Source organism: Lygodium microphyllum, chromosome 8 (genome assembly GCF_053477565.2).
Source record: "Lygodium microphyllum isolate KBCC chromosome 8, Lygodium_microphyllum_v1.1.10, whole genome shotgun sequence".
Classification (NCBI taxonomy): Eukaryota; Viridiplantae; Streptophyta; class Polypodiopsida; order Schizaeales; family Lygodiaceae; genus Lygodium; species Lygodium microphyllum.
In genome coordinates this window covers 56997296-57018055 of record NC_141142.1, presented here as the reverse complement: position 1 = coordinate 57018055, position 20760 = coordinate 56997296, and the positions used below count along the sequence as shown (strand labels likewise).

At 40.4% G+C, this 20760-nt stretch overlaps 1 protein-coding gene across 1 annotated transcript; it reads left to right on the top strand.

Moving 5' to 3' along the window:
• Positions 1-1353: 1353 nt before the first annotated feature.
• Positions 1354-2769, top strand: LOC148032322 (aspartyl protease family protein 2-like). Its single transcript, XM_087683916.1, has one exon. It carries the CDS (start codon positions 1354-1356, stop codon positions 2767-2769), a length of 1416 nt encoding a protein of 471 aa, XP_087540042.1.
• Positions 2770-20760: the final 17991 nt, after the last annotated feature.

Genomic DNA, 20760 nt, shown 5'->3' with positions numbered 1-20760 from the left:
TCTACTACATCATCCCATGAGTAGTAGGCACACTACAAGCATCATGAACTAATATACCTCTTCTTCTTCTAGCTCCTCATCCACCACACCTGCCAAAATTGCATACCCCCATCACTACACCTTCTCGCCATGACCTTCCTCATTTCCATCGATCCATGCTCATCCCTACAACACAAACAACATTGGTTTTTTACACTTATCGTATGCAAGTGACAAACAACGCTCAAACTTCCTTTGTGTGAAAGTAAACTGAACAAGGAACTTAGTTAATCATCAAGCTTCATTTTTGTATATTAAACATATTACATGTTCAAGAATAAACCTGAATCAACGCTCGTTGTCGAGCTTGTTGGATCTTGATTGAGGATGTAGCTGTTCATTGACTAGTGACACCAAATCTCGCAAGCTGAAGAAGTGCACGCAAGTGTTGAAAATGCATTGAGCATGATTTGAGTTTGGGTCGTTCAAAATTTTCTATGGTGGGAAAAAATAAATTACGGATTGATAGGGAAAATAAGTGAGCAATCAAGTGGATCGCAGTTCAAGGGTAAACACAACTATTAAAAATTGTAAATTTGAATATTTAAATTAATGCCTTAGATATTTAGGCTAGACTATATAGCCTTATAGATTTGAAAGTGGTTCTGGATCCCACTCATTGCGAATTCTAAGGCTTAATTCTATGATGAGTCATGACCAAGCTTTCAAATCAATGCTAAAAAAAGTGATTGAGCATGGGAATTATGCTTGTGTGTCTTCTCACTTCATTTTCATTCTACATGTATGTACAAATGTGTATGGTGACAGTGCCTTACCTAACATTATTAGACTTCAGCTGCAACCTTGACCTTAATTCTTAGACTTCATCTTGACACCTTTCCCCAAGTTTTTAGGTGTCGTTTGATGCCCAAAATGGCCATGACGCCCATTTTGGGCTTCAGATATAAACACCGTGCAGCAGCAGCCAAGATACCTAGCAACCGAGCCCCTGTCTATAGAGCTAGTTTCGCGGATTACAAAGCTACGTGCATGCGTTGGAACCGGAAGGCAAACTTGAAGACTAGCTTGCGAACTGCCGGGTGACGTCGGTTGGTTGGGCAAGATATATATGATCAGTAGTCGGTCCATCCGCAGGTGGAGCATGTACACATCACTTGACCAGAGACATCATTCGTCAAAGCAGTAAGTGAAGGCAAGCTTATCATCATCATGTCGATCTGCAAGGCGGGCCTGCATGTGCAGGCGCTGGTGGTCCTCCTATTCCAGGTCTATACGATCATCATCAACCCGCACATTGATAACATCGCGGGTGCGGCTGACATCGGACCGGACCATAATTATGTGGGGCTCCAGATGGACATCCTTCACAGGAGCGATGTGCACGAGGAATGTGCTAAGCGCGGCGCAGCAGTTGTTGAATATGGGGTGGACCATGGCTGTAAGCGCCTGGAAAGGGACGAGGCCCGTGTTCAGTCCCTCCTGGGTATTCTTGTAGGCGGTGCTGCCACCGCAGCGCGCCAGCAGCTAGCTGAGGTGGTACCTGCCTTGAAACTCTCGGGAAGTGGGGATTATTTCGTCAGGCTTGCGTTGGGCGGGGGCTACCATAATTACATGTCCCTCGACACGGGCAGTGAGCTGTCGTGGATCCAGTGCAAGCCCTGCGGCGGCAAGTCGTGCATCCCGCAGGTGGACCCTTCCCTCTTCGACCCCTCCGCCTCTGCCACCCTGCGCAACGTCTCCTGCAAGTCGCCTGTGTGCCATCGCCGACTCACGACAGGGCTCGTTGGCTCATGCTATGCGGGCACTTCCAACTGCGCCTACAAGGTGGACTATGCAGACGGCTCTTCCACCGCAGGAAGCTTGGTCATGGAGGCCATCACTGGCTTGAACAACAACAGCAAGCAGGCCGTTGAAGTGCTGCTGGGCTGCGGCCACGACAACACGGGCATCTTTGGAGGTGCGGCGGGAATCGTAGGTCTTGCACGCGGCCCACTCGCCCTTGCGTCGCAGCTCAGCGCGGATCGCAATCACAGACCCACCTTCTCCTACTGCCTCCCTCCCAGACGGCTACCCTCAACTCTTATAGGCCCATCAGTTGCAAGGGCCGCGGCTACAGGTAGCCTCGTACTTGGATCAGCAGCAATTAGCCCAGCAGCTCTACTTGGTCTCCGCTATACACCACTTCTCCTTCACCCCGATCCCGCTCTCCGGACCTTCTACTACGTCTCTCTCACCGGCATCACCGTTGGCTCCTCCCTCCTCCCCATCGCCCCCTCCGCCTTCCAAATCGACAGTCGCACCGGCGGTGGCGGTGTCATCCTCGACTCCGAAGTCGCCATCTCCCGCCTTCCCCCTGCTGCTTATGCGGCTCTTCGCACCGCCTTTGTCCGTGAAGCCGCGCCCCACCTTGGCCACCCGTCGCCTGTTGACAGTGGATCCTTCCTCGACACCTGCTTCGACACCACCCACATCCAGCTACGTGCTCAACGTCAGCACGATCAGCCTCTCCCTATTCCACGCGTCGTGCTTCACTTTGCAGGTGGCCTCGACCTCGAGCTACCTCCCTCCAATGTCCTCGTCTGGCTGGACGACTGGGCGAGCACCGCGGACGGAAGCCCCCCGTCCACGAGGAAGCTATGTCTCGCGTTCGCCCCTGCCCCTGATGCCATGTCCTTCTCCATCATCGGCAACGTCCAACAGCAAGGCTTCCGCATTCTCTACGACGCAGCCGGTGCTAGGCTTGGTGTCGCACCGCACCAATGCACCTAGACTCCCTAATTCATTGCACACCTTACTGGCTTCTCAGAGTCTCTGCGGAATTGTCGGTGGAGCCTTGTCCTCCTTCATGTAAACAGAATATTATTTCCAAAGAAAGAAAAGTTCTGACATTCTTTCTAAAATCGAATATCAATCCTGCTCATTACCTGGCTTCATAGATGGATATGAGTTCTCATTCCTGCTGATCAGGTGGAATGGAATGGACGATGTGTCGCTGGTCGGGTCTATGTAGATTAATGTTGGTGAAATCTCGTTCTCTCGCTTTGATCTCGCTCCTACGCTGCACCACTAGAGTTATACACAAGGGACTTTTAGTCAATCCCTATATAGGAAATCTTGTAAAATGTAGGAAATGTTGCAATATTTCCTATGTTTGTATGCATGTATTCCATATATACAACTAGGGAATGACATTCCCCACATCTAATAGTAGGGAATTAAAGGTCACTATAGACTATTTCTTAAGTTATGTAAAAATTCCCTATATAAGTGTATACAAGAACATGTTTGGATTAAAAACCTTATAGGTTTTCATGCATGCCTTGTGTGAATTGGTCTATAGCTCATGGTTAATTTAAGAGCAATAGTAAAATACTCACCCTTGCAAGCTTGGACATGCCAATGTAAACATAATCTTAGTCTAGCACCCTATGAGCCTTTGGTGAGAAACAATCAACCTTTTGAATTGTTGTAGTGTTTGGACTAATGACCTAGATGGTTAAAATGATCTGATTTTTTTGAGATATCCTATTGCTCTTATTAGTAGAAAATGTTGGTATTTGTATCGCTTCTTTAAATGAGCAAGATAGTGCTTCCCTTTGATTGCCATAGTGATAATAAGTGTCCAATGAGCCATAATTTTCCTTTTGTATTTCTTAAAATGGCAGGATACATACGTTGTATACTCTAGATAACTCAACAACCTTGGGATCTCCTAGTAGGGCCTCTTATGGAGGACTAACTTTTAGAGGCCCCTAAAAAGTTGGAGTTACACTCTATGACTATTATAACCATGAAAAGAAAAATACAAAATACAATGCAACATAGCTCCATTGTGATGGTTTAGCTGATAGTCAGGGTGATAGAATAATTCTCCAAATGAATGTAAGGCTGGAGTTATAAGTGTGGGTTGGGGCCTTAGCCATAGACAAGAACTCACCTTTTTCTTCTTTATCACAACCCAGTCTAGAGGGACGATGTTAGCAAACATCCATTTTTTAGCGATGTCCATGTAATTCGTAAGGGATCTAAGCATAAAATTAAGACAAAAAAATTTGCCATTTGGATTGATGCTCTAGAATGACTAAGGGCCATTTTATATTCATTTGGGAACAAATGTGTGCAACAAAGCTATTAATTGAGGTAGCAATTATCAAATGGGGGATAGAACTATCTTAGTGTTGTTGACTTTGATAAGGAAGAGGTGTTTGGATAGTTTTTTGTGGTACACAAAAAAGAGTGGCTAGCCATTGGCAGCACCGATCAAATGCATGCAGGTATCCAGACAAATTTCAAAGAAAAAGTGCCCAAATCATGTTTGATCTACCTTTTATTGCTTTTGGTTTATGTATTCTAAGGTGTTTGTTTGTATTGATGTTCATGAAACCTTCCTAAGGTACCAATTTTTCTCAAGGTGATGAGGTCCACAAGTTAGCTTTCCCTCTTTACATCCATAACCTAGTACATCCAACCAAGAGAGCACCATTCCAAGTCTATTCATAACCTAGTATGTCTAACCAAGATCATAGAGAGAACCATTCCAAGTCTACTCACAAATCACACTTGTTGTCTTGTAGGGGCTAAAATCTTATCCAACTTACAATTATAAAAGGTATAATTCGAATATAGTGATGAGAATACATCTCACATGATGCAATTATCAAAGATGCCACAAAGAGAATTGAATTACACCAATCAAAATACATCATAGAGAAAAAAAATGGTTGCACACAAAATAGGAACAGAGTTTGATTCTAGTTATGGCATGTGAGCTTTTGGACGACTTGTGCGTATGTGTTTTTTGAAGAGTACCTCAATCACTTTAATATTATAGTGTTAGGAGGTAAAACAAATCCCATAGAATTGCATGTACTAACGGAGACCTGAAAGGCAGTCGCGTTTATTGAAGGTAGGTTATGTGTACTTGGATCTACTTTAATTTTCTAGGAAGAAAGGACATGAGAAGTGGGAAATTCTATTGGTATAGTTGCCCCTCAATCTGCCACCAATGTATTCAATAGTCAATTTTTTGCATGTTTCTACTAATATATAAATAACTAAGGTATATGTTTCTCAATTGAAGCTTCAATAGTTTGTCAACCTCTTGCTAGTTGTATGATAATTCAACTATGAATCATCAAGCCACAAGTACCTAAACAAAACAAATAGGGGGGACCTACTCCTAGAGAAGCAAAGAAGGAACAAATTATGGTGGGCCCATGAGAACCTTGAGTAGGGGTTGCTACTATCTTTCAAGGAAGACAAATGATATTCTGGACCTACATCGAGAAGAAAACCATGGTATAGAATGTGGCCAAATCGTGAAAAGAGGATGATAAAAAGAGAACCAGTGATTACAGTAAATAATCAACAAAAGGGTAGACAATGTCTTTTGAAAGCAAGACAAAGGGAGTGTTGCAACAAAATCAGCTTGGGCTTCTCATGCATTGTACAACCTCACATTCCAGGTATTTACTTCCACCATAAGGGAGGTTCTTTAGAAATACTTGCAGACCATCATCCACAAGTAGAGAGCCAGCACAGTGTAAGCATAAAGATGATCAAACTATCATTATGGAAATCAACAAAAGCACTATTGTGTTTCCATGTCTACAGGCTACAATTGTGCTACTATTGAGATCCAAGATGGCTACTTCTGCAAAATAAATGATGGCTGATTTGTAATATGGGAATATAAGAAGAGGGATGCTCTTTTGAGGTAGATAATATGGAGATTCAACACTCGCGTCTGTCACTGAGTTATAAATCCTCTATATCATGTGCATTCATGGCATGTTTTATATATACATACAAAACCTATTTTGCGATATTTTCTTGACCCTTCTATGACTTTTTACTATAATTTAGGAATCCCTTAGTGTAACTTTATTTTTTTCATAAAAGAATTTAACAAATCCTTATGTAATAGATACAAAAAACTAGCTCTGTCATAGAATTGATCACGAACTAGCTAAGGAACAACTTCAAGCTATTCTATGGAAGGGTGCAAGCATATTAATGGTTCTCACCACTGAACACCATGAAGGTCGCATCTAAAGAATATATGACAAGCGGGCACAATGTGCGACCAAATGTTTGCTGAACTAAAAATACATTCTAAACTTGGTCAACTCATTAAAACAACCCCATAACATATAAGATCCCAAACTTCCAAGCTTTCATTAAAAAGAAAGTGATCCTAGAAAGTTTTAACACATTTTGGCATTGCCTAAAATTCACAAGCTATGGTCTACATGTGCTAGTAAGCTCGTTGCTCAAGCCTACTTTTCAAAGTGAGTGAGAAGTGAGCCTTGTGGATTTTTAAACATGAAAGCTAAAATAGAAATAGAAGAATATGAAATTTCACCATCATAATACTATCTTTGAGCTCTCATACATTACGATATTGATCTCAGTCTTGTCTTTTAGTGATAACATTAGACTATATCATTGTATCTTTTGTATCTAATTCATCTTAAATAATTGTCTCCACTATTTCTACAAAGTGTATCAATAAGAAATGCACATACACACACACACACAAAATCTAAAGATAACAAGAAATAATCACACAGAATTTTTTAGTTAGTTAATATTAAGTCTTAAAAAAAGCCAAATAATATGAGTTTAACTTGTAGCTAAAAAGGATAGATATATCCACAACTAAGTTCCATAATTATTTGCATGAAGATGTAACTAAAAGCAGGATGTTTTATATTTGCACCTATACAAAGATTATCTCATTTTCTTTTATAAAGTAGATATGGCTATACAAAATTTTCCTCTAGGCCATGCATTCTACTCATCACCTCAACATTGTTGAAGCTAGAGTTCATTGTCATTTTCATATACGTAGATGCATCATCGCAATCTGCCAGTCATGTTCCTGAAGCAAATATACAAATACAAGAAATTAAAATCAAGGGAAATGCTAAGACTAAGCTTAATAAGAGGAATAGCTCCACACGCAATATACCAAATCCACTTATGCATAAACCAAGCTTTAATTACAACACTCCAGAAAAGATAGTCAAGTCCATGTAACTTATCATTCGTAGAAGTGTACGCAAGAGCCATTTGGAGAGGGAAAGAAGAGAAGATGGAGGAGAGAGGGTATAAGAAGAGGGAATACAACCAAACCAATAGCAAAGACTTCATGAAATGACAATTCACATGTAGTGTAACCAAAAAAATGATAAAAAACAAATGCCAACTGCTATAAAATGAGGAAAAATCAGGCAATAACTACAAAAGACAACAAAAACGGCATGTTCAAACTATTGTCTAGCCATCTGAAGGGTAGAAAATGAAAAACAAAGACTGGTTGAGCATTTAATGTAGTAAACTATTGAGATTATAGGCTAAATCCAAGCGCAAGCTAAAATAATAGGTTGGTCATCTAAAAAATGTAGGCGTGATCAGTAGGGGGAAGAAAGACTTGTAATGAGTAGAGAAATCACAGTAGGAACTGAGATCCTATAATATAATACCATATCAAAAGTGGTACAACAAAACGAAAGCATAGATGAGTGTAAAAATAAACTACTAGATACAATATGAAAAAACAAAAAAAAAATTGCAAAGAAAGAGAAATCAAAGAGATGCTCGGGAAATCAAATCCACATACCAAACATGAGAATGATGCATACAATAGTGAGTTACTAGCTATGTGAGCACCGGCACTGGCTCGTCTCTCCAACATGAAGACCACCTAAAGAATGATGATGACTCAATGAAAGGAAGAGGAGCCACTAAATAAATAGGCCCAAAATGTGCCTAAAATACCAAGTAATGTCAAGCATAGCCATGTCTCACACATGAACTAACTAGACTAGACTGATAGCACTTCTTTGCCTATTGCAATCATGGTGGACAAGGATCGGAATGTTATACATGGAGTTTTTTGGCATGCTTGAGCATTCCAACATGTAGAAGCTAAGCTAGGATAGGATAGGACTTGTTAATGATCAGTCTTAATCATGGTTTTATAATATCCTTACCACATTCTTGTGCCTATATATATTTGTGTATTATAGAGGGACATGCATTCTGCAACCATCGATAGCTACGTGGAAGTTTCCAACAATGATGAGTAAGCCCTCCTTCAAATAATTTCCAAGCAATCCATTAGCATTGGTATCAACACAAGAGTGATAGAGATTTCCAATTATGTGCCACCGTAATATACAATCCGACATCTTTGTTTACCATTTTGTTAGCCATTAGGGATCAACTTGAGTAAGAATATAGTACCAACATGTTATGGCATCATATAAATTAGTAAGGCCTTGATAATAGAAAAGAATGAGAAAAAATAGTTGAGGAATGGACAAAGGTTGAATCAAAAGGGAATGACTCCCAAGGACGATATAGAGGGTTTAGAAAAGTCAAAGAGTGAATGAAAAAGCTCATTCTTGTTGTGTGGCAAAAAGTTTCTCTCTTCTTATTTCTTGCTTCTTGCTTCATTCTTATGTATTAGAGAGAGAGAGAGAGAGAGAGAGAGAGAGAGAGAGAGAGAGAGAGATGGTGTGAAAGAGGGGGAGTGTGTATGTGAGAGAATGAGGGATTGTGGAGAAGCTCTTCTTCTCCTCTCTTCATCTTATTCTTTTTCTCTTATGTTTTCTCGTGTACGTGGCAATGAAGCTTGAAGCTTGGAGCTTTGAGACAGAGCTTGCTTGAAAGCATATCTTGGATCATCGAGCTAACAAAGGATATATGGGAGGAGGGGAGTTGATCAGATTCAAAGGTAAGCTCACTACACTTGTGGGTGAGAGAGTATGCACAACTATGTGAGAGGTAGCCATAGCTCTCGGCTTGAAATGCTTAAAGAAATAAGTAGTACATGGCTCTTGGTAGTGTGCTCGTGAGGATCAATGGATTCAATCTTCAGTGCTTACATGGTCCAAAATGAGCTTGAGTGCTTGAGTTCATCCACAAAAGTCTCCTTGATTTAGGTAGCAAGTGATGGAGTAAGAGAGTGTTTGATCTTCTTTTCTTGATAGTTTAGGTGTTGGAAGATTTCAGAGCATTAGTTAGATCAATGCTACGTTGTTTTACATTAGTAAAATGCATTAAGGTTTGGGAAATAAGATGGAAAGGACTAAAATATGTCATTGTAACAACTAGAAAATAGGTGAATAGAGAAAGAAGGAAAAAAGATTTTGAATATTTGCAAAGGAAGATAGATAGTAAGAAAAGGTGAGAAAGGGGGAAGGGAGATCAAATTTGGACACTTGGAGATTGAGAGAGAGAGAGAGCTATTGAGAGAAGAGAGAGGGCCCCAAGTCAAGTAGTCAGTAGTAACATCAATCTGTGGTGTCATTGTATTATTGTGTTTGAGATATGCTTTGAGTCTTCCCTAATGTTTATTGAATGAAGTCAAAACCCTGAATGCAACAATAAGTAGTGCATTTAAATGTTTCAATCAATTTGTTGACATTTGGTATGTTTTGTCCTATGCTCCTCAAATGGCATCCCCAAGATTGGGAAGACGGCCCTCGAACACCTAAGTAACTTTAGTCCCACTCGAACTTGCACAAGTCCACTCAAACACTTACACTCAAACAGTCCACTTGGACACTCTGACATTGGGACAAGTCCCCTTAGATACTCAAACTTGAACAAGCTCACTCAGACACTCAGAGGAGCACCACTCATTCGAGTCTGAGTCTTTGATCACTTAGATGATCACAAAGTCCACTCAAACAATGGTCAAGTTTAGGACTTGGATAGGCAAACCTACTACTCTGTGAGGTTGTCCAGAACATAATTTTTAAGAGTTTTGACCACTGCGTGACGTGCTCATGCCAACATCTAGCAAGCCCAGCAATCGAGGTTGGAACTCAGATATGTACATGAGACCATAGAGCCGATTGTCACTAGAACTTTAATGTAACAGTCATGGAGTAATTGAAATTACCAACCACTAACTGCTTGCTCCTTAGTAGAGACTCAATTTGACTGCCTGGGATCACCCACCAGACCATCTATCAAAACCCATGAAGAATCCAAAATTGACTAGTAGGAGTAATCACTATTCATGCAAAAGAACCACAACAGCATGAAATTGATTGGTAAAAGTGTGGAGGTGATTGATTTCATTGAAGGTTGCATCGTGCAACAAAAACACTTAAGTGCATGTCAAAATTGTAAAGCCTAAGCATAGCTCACATCGAGTTGCACCTCTCAAAAGTATAAGTGTATATACTTAAAGATTGATTGGATTAACAAGGAATACACTAAAGGGGATTAAGTTGAGAAATGAACACACTAGTAGGAGTGCAACCTCAAAAATCACACGAGTGATCCAAGACACCAAAGACAAGATCTTGGAAGATAGAACCATCAGACCATTGAGGGAAACAAGGACTAACCAAGATTAGGGGCACATGCCTAGTCAACCTCATAGAAATACTAGTGGTTCAAAGAGACAACCACCATGGTAGGTACCAATTCGAATGAGAATGACCTCAACTTTGACCTTGGCCTTAATGTAGTAGGGGTACCTGGATGAAATCCAATGACTTATCACATAGTATAACCAATAGACAAGTATAATGCATCATGAAAGAGCTATAGCTAATATCATAGTCGATCTTGAGAAGGAGAGGAGTCCTAGAAGGATCACACTGTAGCACATAGCAAGGCATAACCAGGAGTAACACGCTTAGAGGCCACGTGAGGACAAAGAGATCAACAAGGTTCACAGGATACTAGCCATCTCAGGTAGAAATAGAACGAGAGGAAATGCCAATAGAGAGAGAGTCTTAGAAGCTGATTTTACATTGAGAGAGCTACTCACAAAGCTATTCCTAGACGATACTAGTGCCGAGCAAAGTGGAGTAGCCTTGGTAGCATTATTGTTAGCTGGAGTCACCTCCAATACGAAGAGCCAAACAAAAATACCCATAGTTTCCAAGCAACTTAATAAATATCAAGCAAACAATGATCTTTATCGCTTCATCAAGCAGTTTGAGTAGGTCTGCAAGGCCAAATCCCACTCAATGGGCATAAGCATTCGATCTTTGCTCAGGAGACAAGCAACATACTTGTTTTATCATTCTAAACAATATCAAATGTAATAATTTCAATGATCTAAAGGATCTCTTTATCAAGAGATTCTCAAAGGCAAGATACTCTAACAAACTCATCTGTTAAGCTAGTGAATGTCATCCAAAAAGACAAAGAGGAGATAGAAAACTACGTCACTTATGTTAGGAGTCTCCACAAGAGGATACCTACAGGTGAGCTACCCAATGTGAGAGCAGTATCCATCATATTCATCAATGCGATCCAGAACGAGGAACTCTGTAAGGCCTGTAGCGAGCAACTCAAACCTGCAAAAGGATGACATATTCACAAGAATCTTTAAGGAGGCTATATAAGTGGATGATTTAGTAAGAGAGATAAGATCTGGGGTTACATAGCAAGAAAATAACACGTTTAGAAGTGCTGAGAGAATTGTAGCACTTAGCAAAGGATCAGTCCCTAGTGAGAAAGTTAAAGCAAAGAGTGTTGACTAGATCCAAGCGATAGTTGATCTACTGAGATAACCAAACTATAGGATTCATTGCGAAGGCCAGTGCAACCTCACATGCAGTGTGTACATTATGAAGGGAACCATCTACTATCTAAGTGTCCCAATCCTAGTTCTTCATCTTTTGCCAACTGCGGAAGATTCAGACATGATGCTATGCACTACACCGATTGCCAAGATGATTACCATACCAAAAACCCTATGCTCAACCATACTATCCAAGAGGCAGATAGCCTAACTTTGAAAGAGGAGCCCCTTCAACTCTACCCATGCCTAAGGATTTAGAGCTAGCCGCTCCAAGGATCAACATCAACCCAACAGGAGTTCCTAGACCTTTAGGACCTATAGTGACCCATCCACCAAGCAATACTCTAGTGCACTTGGTAGAGAAACCACTGGAGGGAGACTCATACATGAACCCTTATGTCTCTTATGACAAGGAGGGTAATGACATACTAATGGAGTTTAGGCCTATGCTACTCATGGCTTTAGGTAGAGGGAGTGGTAGAGGCCTAGGAGGAGGTCATAACCATAAGCCCATAACATGTTGTATGTGTGGCCATCCAAGGTATATCTCATCCCGCTATCCTAAAAATAAGCAAGCAAATAGAGAGAAGGTTGACTTGAGGTGTCCCAAATGCAGAGTCACACATCTATTTTCCGATTGCCCTAGGTAAAAAACCTCCATTATTTTGGCAATCGTGTCACCTAAAAGAAAGGCCACACCCATCCCCATAAATGTCATGACACGATTACAAACAAGGCAAGCTGGTATTTCATTACCTAGATCTAGTAACCTAGATGTAGTCTCAATAGGGAAAAAGAGTCAACAAAGGAGGAGGAAGAGCAGTGATGCAAAAATAACACTCAAACAGAGAGCGTGAACACTTTAATAAAGAGATAGTAGGTTAGTAAAACAGAAAAAAAAACATCTCATCCCAAGATGAGGGAGAAGGAAAGCCTAAGGTTGTGGAGAGTACCCTAATCCCAACCAACAACTAAAGGCTGTGGATCCACTTTCTCTTAGTTCATAGCTTTTTGCTCTAGTGCATCCAACTGGTTGTATCGCTCCTTAAATTCGTGCAACAATTCAAAGGTAGCAAGTCCTTTGTTGGGTTGATAAACCCACTCTCTGAATGTCTTTTGCATAGCAATACTGTAATCCTCCAAAAAATATTCATCTTTGAGGAGATTCTTGAAAGCATCCTAGTTAGAGACCCATACAAACAAATTTGTCACTCTAACATGCAAAGCAGGGACAAGCCATAAGAAATAGTTGCTCTAGTTGGTCGAAACTCCGAAGAAGTGCATCTAGCTTTTAAAGGATTTAATGTAGGCAGAAACATTCTGGCCATCAAATAATTTTTTCTCACTAACCGCAGCCTCAATCGCCTGGGTCGCACCATGCATATGCTCTTGTTCTTGATGTAGCAGTTGTTGTTGATCCAACTGTTGTTGACGCAACCACTGCTACTGCTGTATAGATAATTTCATCTGTTGGTTTTGCATCATAATGGCTAAAGAAAGAGTTTTTCACAAAGTCTTCATCTCGTGGGTCAAAAAGGAAGAAACTGTTGATGATGAAGGTGGATTATTCAAAGAGTTTCCCATCTCAATGATGAGAAGCGACACTTTCACATCGGGTTCACCAGATGTCGCACAAAATAATACATCCAAGAGTTCGTGAAAGTCACTCATCGCAGGTATTCTATGTGAAATGGCAGTTTTTAGTACAAATCCAAAGCTTAATCAAATCAAAGCATGAACATACACTTTACATCCTTGAATCCATACTTCAACAATTTATCAAAGATAATGGCACAAGTCCATGAAGTTTCTCCCAGTTAATTATGGTGGCAACCAATAGTATAAATTACTCAAGACGGTGTAAGTGATGACAATGGGGACAAGAGGGTATGTTGGAAACACAACCGAGAGATGATCCAAAAGCTAGCTCAAAGTAGGGTATTGTGCACTTGTACATTGCAGTTTGCTCCTTTTGCCGATCAAAGTAATGATGCTATCGATATTGTTGCCTCTTTTGCTGACTACAATGATGATAATGATGATGTAATTCAATGATGCTTAGAATGATGATATGTTAGGTGGACTATGGTTCAAGGTGATCTCTACCAAGCATTGGCTTTATAAGGTTTCGTGTATCCATTGCTCCATTGGTAGCACTTGCTCCTACAATTGTATGTCCTTTGAAGCTTTTTTGTGTCATTTTAAAGATTTTTGTTTTAACAGTCTATATTTTATATCAGTGAACTGATGAAATTTTAGTGTACAATTCCATCCACCATGGGAAAGGCCTTTCACAGTACAGTTTTCCATCCATATCTATATTGGCAAGGCCATTGCAACATCTTATCCAAACTGGTAAGAGGTTCATTCATGATTTCCTGATCAGATGATGGATAGGAAAGGAGTTTAGTGGTTGTCAGCCCGTGTGATATCCAAGCTGAAGGGTTGTTTCAGTAGCTCTGATGTTGGAGTCATTCTGCTGCACAAACGCAACCATATTTGCTAGCCTTAAAGATGACACCTCGATTGTTGCAAGCTTTCAAGACTTCAAACTTGATGTATCCTGAATGCCTTGGGTACTAATTACACCATGTGCTTGTATCACTGACAACTCAGAAATCTTAGATTTCAATAATTCATTCTCCTAAAGGAGTAGATGCTTCTTTTTATGTAGGTTCACAACCTGTTCCACTAGCAATTGGGTTTGCTTGTTACACAACAAGGTCAGTAGTACATAGCCGACACTGCAAAAGCCAATCAGTCGAGTGTCTTTTCCCCCCTGCGAAATCGTCCCCTCCTCCTCAGACTCATTAAAGCGTGTCTATATATCAACCTTTGTCCAATCTACAGCACGCGGTGTCCGAAAAGGTCATAACTTTTCTTATAAAAGCTTATGACTTTTAAAAGCTTTTTCTAAAGCTATTCTCCTTTTTCTCCTTCCTGTCTCGTTGATTAATCCTCCATGTTAGCTCTCTTTGAGAGCAACCGTCAACTTACTACACATTGCTCCAAAATGAAGAGTAGAGTTCTAGAGAAGCCTCATTGCCTCCTTAGATGTCTTGTAGTTATTCTTGAAGATTGTTCCTTTAGCACACTAGCACATTGTAGTTTGTAATTGCACATAAGCTTGATGTCCCCCAAGATTCACCAATCATCTTCTTACTTATCAAATTTGATTCTTCAGTCGTTCCAATTTGGCGTAGTACAAGGCCTTGTTGTTTTCGATATAAGCTCTTCATATTTTCCAATTGGCCTTTCCTCTTAATCCATTGGCTTGAAGTGTAGTAAAATTGGAGATTCTGCAAAATTGGATGGCAAAGAACTACTTGCATAGTCCTTTTCTTCAAGGTCATGCTTCTTGCATCTAAACTTTTGTGAAGGCCCATTCCATAATGATATGTTTTTTAAAAATATCCTCTTAACTACATTCTTTTCAATTTCTTCAAATAGAGAACCGCTTTCCAACCTTCGTCATTTAGGAAAGCTACAATTATCTCCTGGCTCATAGGATCAATAAATCCCCTCCACCAAGCACAATGTTTCTATACAAGTCCTTGTGAATATTATCATCATACTTCATGATAGCATTTTATGTGGTCTTGTGATTACCAAGATCTCCAATTTGCGAGAGGATTTCTAATCTTCTTTGATGCATTCAATGTAGTTCATATGATACCCAAACAGTATCCTATTTAAGTATTCAGAAAAGAGAATTCATATAACATGAAGCTCTAATAGAATGTCCAATAAACACTACTCCACCATAGTGGGAACCCTTACATTGTTTCAAAGATGTGAGCACTATCTTAATTCCTTGCTTCTTGTTTTCCTCTCCCAATTGTTAGCTTTACATTGCCATCACTTCCTCCTTTGATTGATACATTGTGTCCTAATAGAAATCTATTTTAAAACAAAACTGTGTGCTTAATCATTCATGATTTAAAGAAGACATAAAATATCAAATCCATGCTATGCAACCAATCACGTGATGCTCACACGAAAACTATGGATGCAGTAAAGAATTGTGCCTATCCTATCTACATGTGCTTATGCATTATGCAAAATGCAAACGAAAAGACACGCACAATGGAAAACAAATTCCTAATGATGCTAACTAATGAGTTTAAATTTCTGGCAAGAAAAACTCCGCCCTCAGGTCCGCGGTGGGGGATGCGCAATGACATGACAACGCAGGAGCCATCTGGAGAGGAAAAGAAGGGAAGATAGAGGAGAGAGGGTATACAGAGAGGGAATACAACCAAACGAGAAGTAAAGACTTCATGAAATGAGATTTTACATGTAGTGTAACCAAAATTCTAATAAAAAACAAATTCCAACTCCTACAAAATGAGGAAAAATCAGTCAACAACTATCAAAAACAACAAAAATGGCATGTTTAAACAATTTCCTAGCCATGTTTAGGGGTAGAAAATAAAAACATAGGAATGTTAAGCATTTAATACACAAAACTGACGAGATTATGTGCTGAATCCAAGCACATGCTAAAAACGTAGGTTGTTGATATGAAAAATGCAAGCCTAATCATGAAGGTGTGAAGAAATACTTGTAATCACACTACAAGGATTTGAGCTAGTAGCGACGCCGATTAACGATGGCGGATAGTGGCGTTGCTATTGGCGTCTCTATTGGCATCGCTATTTGTGTCGTATTTGTGACGCAAATAGCGATGCTCCACAGGGAAAAAAAGCGATCGAAACCAAGCGTGTTTTTCATTTCGCATTTGCGGCTTGTGAGTTTTGAGAGCGAGAGCGAGGAAGAGAGCGACCGTCGTGAGAGAAGGAGAGGAAGAAGACTTGCCGCGCCGTCGCCGCCGCCGCCGTTGTTCGCAAAGGAGAGGAGGAGCCTTCATCGCAAAGAGGAGCCGCCCCACGCTCTCCATATCTCATCAGAGAGTCTCCCTCTCTCTTTCTTTTGCTTGTTTAAGGTTTAAATCACTTTCTCTTTTGCTTGTTTAGGAGAGGAAATGAGAGAGAAAGAGAGGGAGAGGGAGAGAGAGGGAGAGAAAGAGAAAGAGAAAGAGAAAGAGAGGGAGAGGGAGGGGGAGGAAATGAGAGAGGGAGAGAAAGAGAAAGAGAAAGAGAGGGAGAGGGAGAGGGAGAGGGAGGGAGAGTGCATTCTCTCTCTCCCTCTCCCTTTTGCTTGTTTAATGTTTAAATCACTTTATTTTTTGCTTGTTTAGGAGAGGAAATGAGAGAGAAAGAGAGAAAGAGAGGGAGAGAAAGAGAGGGAGAGGGAGAGGGAGGGGAAGAAAATGAGAGAAGGAGAGAAAGAGAAAGAGAGGGAGAGGGAGAGGGAGAGGGAGGGAGAGTGCATTGTCTCTCTCCCTCTCCCTTTTGCTTGTTTAATGTTTAAATCACTTTATTTTTTGCTTGTTTAGGAAATGAGAGAGAAAGAGAGAAAGAGAGGGAGAGGGAGAGGGAGGGGAAGGAAATGAGAGAGGGAGAGAAAGAGAAAGAGAGGGAGAGGGAGGGAGAGTGCATTCTCTCTCTCCCTCTCCCTTTTGCTTGTTTAATGTTTGAATCACTTTCTTTTTTGCTTGTTTAGGAGAGGAAATGAGAGAGAAAGAGAGAAAGAGAGGGAGAGAGAGGGAGAGAAAGAGAGGGAGAGGGAGGGGAAGGAAATGAGAGAGGGAGAGAAAGAGAAAGAGAGCGAGAGGGAGAGGGAGAGGGAGGGAGAGTGCATTCTCTCTCTCCCTCTCCCTTTTGCTTTTGGAGAGTGTTAAGATATATTGTGAGAGGGAGAGAAAATACGAGAGAAAGAGAAAGAGAGGGAGGGAGAGGGAGGGAAAGAGAAAGATAACATATATTGGAATGATAGCATATCCATGATTATGGTAATGGTATCCACTTTACTTTTTTTATGGGTACCATTACATCGACTCCTTAAGGGGGCTAAAAATTATTCATACCATTTATAAAGTCTAATTAGGAGATTTAAGATGCATGATAATAGACTTATCGATAATGGTATGCAATGTTCTTTGCCATGGGCCAGGTACATTGGTGACTCTTTAAGATGGCTTAAAATTGGTCATGTCCTTCATAATGTCCAAGTAGGGGATCTAATTGTGATATGCATAATTCATTGTTTTTGTATTAACTTTATAGGCATAACAAATTAGAAATCATGCCAACTAGTCAACGGAAGGACTAAAAGAAAATGATACCCTAGCTAATGGTCATTACGCTACTTCATCAAAATGAACCCAAAAGTATTGTTATAGAAGAAGAATCCCTTAAATTGAGTGTAGGATATTTTCTCTCAGGTCTTATGACTATGAGTAGAATTGATTGAAATAAATTTTATTACTATAGTTGATAAATTTCATAGATGGCATTAATTTTAATACGCAATCCTAGGACTAGTTTCCTCTCCTCTTCTAGGTCTACTATGATATCCTCAAATGGCCTACCATGGTGGTCCATGTGGGTTTGCAAGTCGTAGTTGCTCACCATCTATTGGATTTCATCAGGGAAATCCCCCAGATCGGGCTCTTCATTGTGTCTATGATTCATGCTGCTCTCTGCCATATCTGTGGTCTCTTGTTCCACTAGGGTGTTGATGAGGCTAATTAAATCATGTAGATTCATGCTTGCAATGATGTCAAGGTGGGCCTCCGATTCATCTAGCTCATGTGTCGTGTCTCCCTCTTAGTCCTACCACTTGGGGTTCTCGATTACCCATCCAAGTTTCAGGGTCTTCTCCTACTGGTGGGTTTGTTCAATTTCCTGAGTTTGAATGAGTTCCTTGTTGTTTATAGACAATCCTCAATTTAAGTTCACTCAGAGTGTATGGTGCCCTTTTTCGTGCACTATGAAAAATCAAACTTTTGGCTTTTTAGTGCACTTCAAGTGATAAACTCAATGTGGGGTGCGAATGCAAAATGGAAAATGTCGCTCATGTTATTCTCCTTTTTGTTCGTAGCCTAATGTGGTTCTATGCGTGTTCTCTGGCTGCTACTAAGACTTGTCTAGGGTCTTTACTACTCCTTTCTACTCAATCAGGGTGGAATTGGGGTCTATGAGTTGGTTTTCGCTCTAAGTGGGATTGGACTCTCAACTAGGCTACTAGAGGGTGCCTCTAGGCCGTATGTTACAATTTCCCATATTCTCGACTTCTGTAAGCTAGGTCATTTATCTCGAGGGGTTCTAAAGTTTGTTTTAGCTAGTTTTGGTCAAAGGGGCTAGGTGATTTTTCCTTTTTTTTTTCTACCCTTGTTGGTGCAATTCCTAGAATCAGATGGTCTGATTTTGGGTGGTCCGACTCTAGGAGTCCATTCAAAGGTGCACCTTCTCTTTTTTAGCACTTTTTGGACTCCGATGGCCACACCTTGGAATTCTTGTGGCCATGCATGCACTTTTGGGCTCTTCCAGGTCCGATTTCCTTTTGGGCCGTCTCTTTCAGCTCCCGACTTGAGCTTTTCCATTTTTTTCACTTTTTCTGCTTTTTATTGTGCTTAAGTTAATAACCCATGAAAAATGTATTGTAGTCAATGGGAATATAAGTCTACTTACAAAATACTTGCTTTAGTTTCTTGGCATAGCCTTGAACATTCTCGTGAGGTTCTTAATGTGTTACATTGAGAATGCATAGCCAATACTCACCTCCCCTTTCAGGGGAAAAATCTCTTCAAAAGGCCACAAAAAATAGATCAATCATAGTTATGGTTCTAATCTCTAGGTTGTAATACCATACTACAGCTCATCCTTTCAGATTCATATTAAATAACATCATTAAGTGTCCTTCATCTTGGATTTGACAGTTGAACATTAACTTTTGAAACTCATTGATATGAAGTTCCACATCTTTCTTTGCTAACCCATTAAAAATGAAAAAGAGGAAATCCTAAAGTTTGGCAAGTCCAACATTCCTGTTGGGATTGCAATGGCTTGCACCATTATGACCAGATTTACTAAGGGTCCTTGAACTATGGGAACTATTACTCCACTCGAAGTGGGCTGACTAACTGGAGGGGATGTTCTAGAACTTCCTCCTCCTAACGAATTATTCATAGAACTAGGATTGCTAATATCTCTCCCCTATAGGGATATCGAACCACTCTGCTGAGGAGAACATATCCTAATAATTCGGCCCACCATCTAGCCCTTTCAACTCTTTCTTGCTTCTGAAGCTTGGCTTGATGGTCTTTTGGATCTATTTTACTACCTTTTGGTATACACTAATAAATTGTTCCCTATCAACCAAGATTCAGACACCACCACTTATTAGCACCTCCTATTAAACGCACCACTTGTAGGGACCTAAAATAGGTCTGACACTAGCTCTAAGGCTCTAGTCATGCCTCAAAGCTCAACCAAAACACCCCGGGGCCTTGCGGCCCTGGGGCCACGAGTGTTCGGAAGCTATACACCGATCTAACCAAATAAGCATTTATATGGCTCGTAGTCCAACGAATAACCCTTCCCAAACTCCTCATCACTGGGAGTCCCTACACATATTGTTGTTTTATACCACATCAAAGAGACACAATGAGCACCCCTTGGCTAATTGTCGTAGCCCCTCTATGACTCTTCTACACCTCAAGGATTTGGCCTGAGGAGATGCATTGTAAACATGTAAAGCACATATGATACATAGTCCTCTCTTTAATCAATCGTTCCAAGAGATAAAGATGATCCTCATTTAATACTTTCCCAAATAAACTGAGCACTAATCCTACACCTTGGGATATCTCACTCTCAACATGGGTCAATGTTTATGAAGACAATTGTCATGCATCCATGATAACACCATGTATTGAATGCAATGCAATTGTGAATGATTCATAGTGCTCAAACATTTTTTTCATTTGAAACAACACTGTGACCATGTGAAACCATTTCTTTTCATACCTTTGTTCTAAATGTAATTGTTGTGTTGCATACGGTCAGCGCATGCTCGTGCTACTGAACCCTTTAATTCTCAAAACACCCGCCCTATATGCAAAGTGCATTACAAAAATTCAGATTTAGTATATAATCATTACTTATTATCCCTCCTCTCCCTACCGTTTAGGGTTGTGCATTCAATGGTAGGTTTAGAGAGCATTTTGATGTATTTTTATTCATAAAGAGCTATAAATATTCACTTTAATATAAAGATAGGACTAAATTGAGGCTAAATGTCATGCTTTAGTCATACCATACATCCGTGGACACATATATTATCTTTTTTCATTT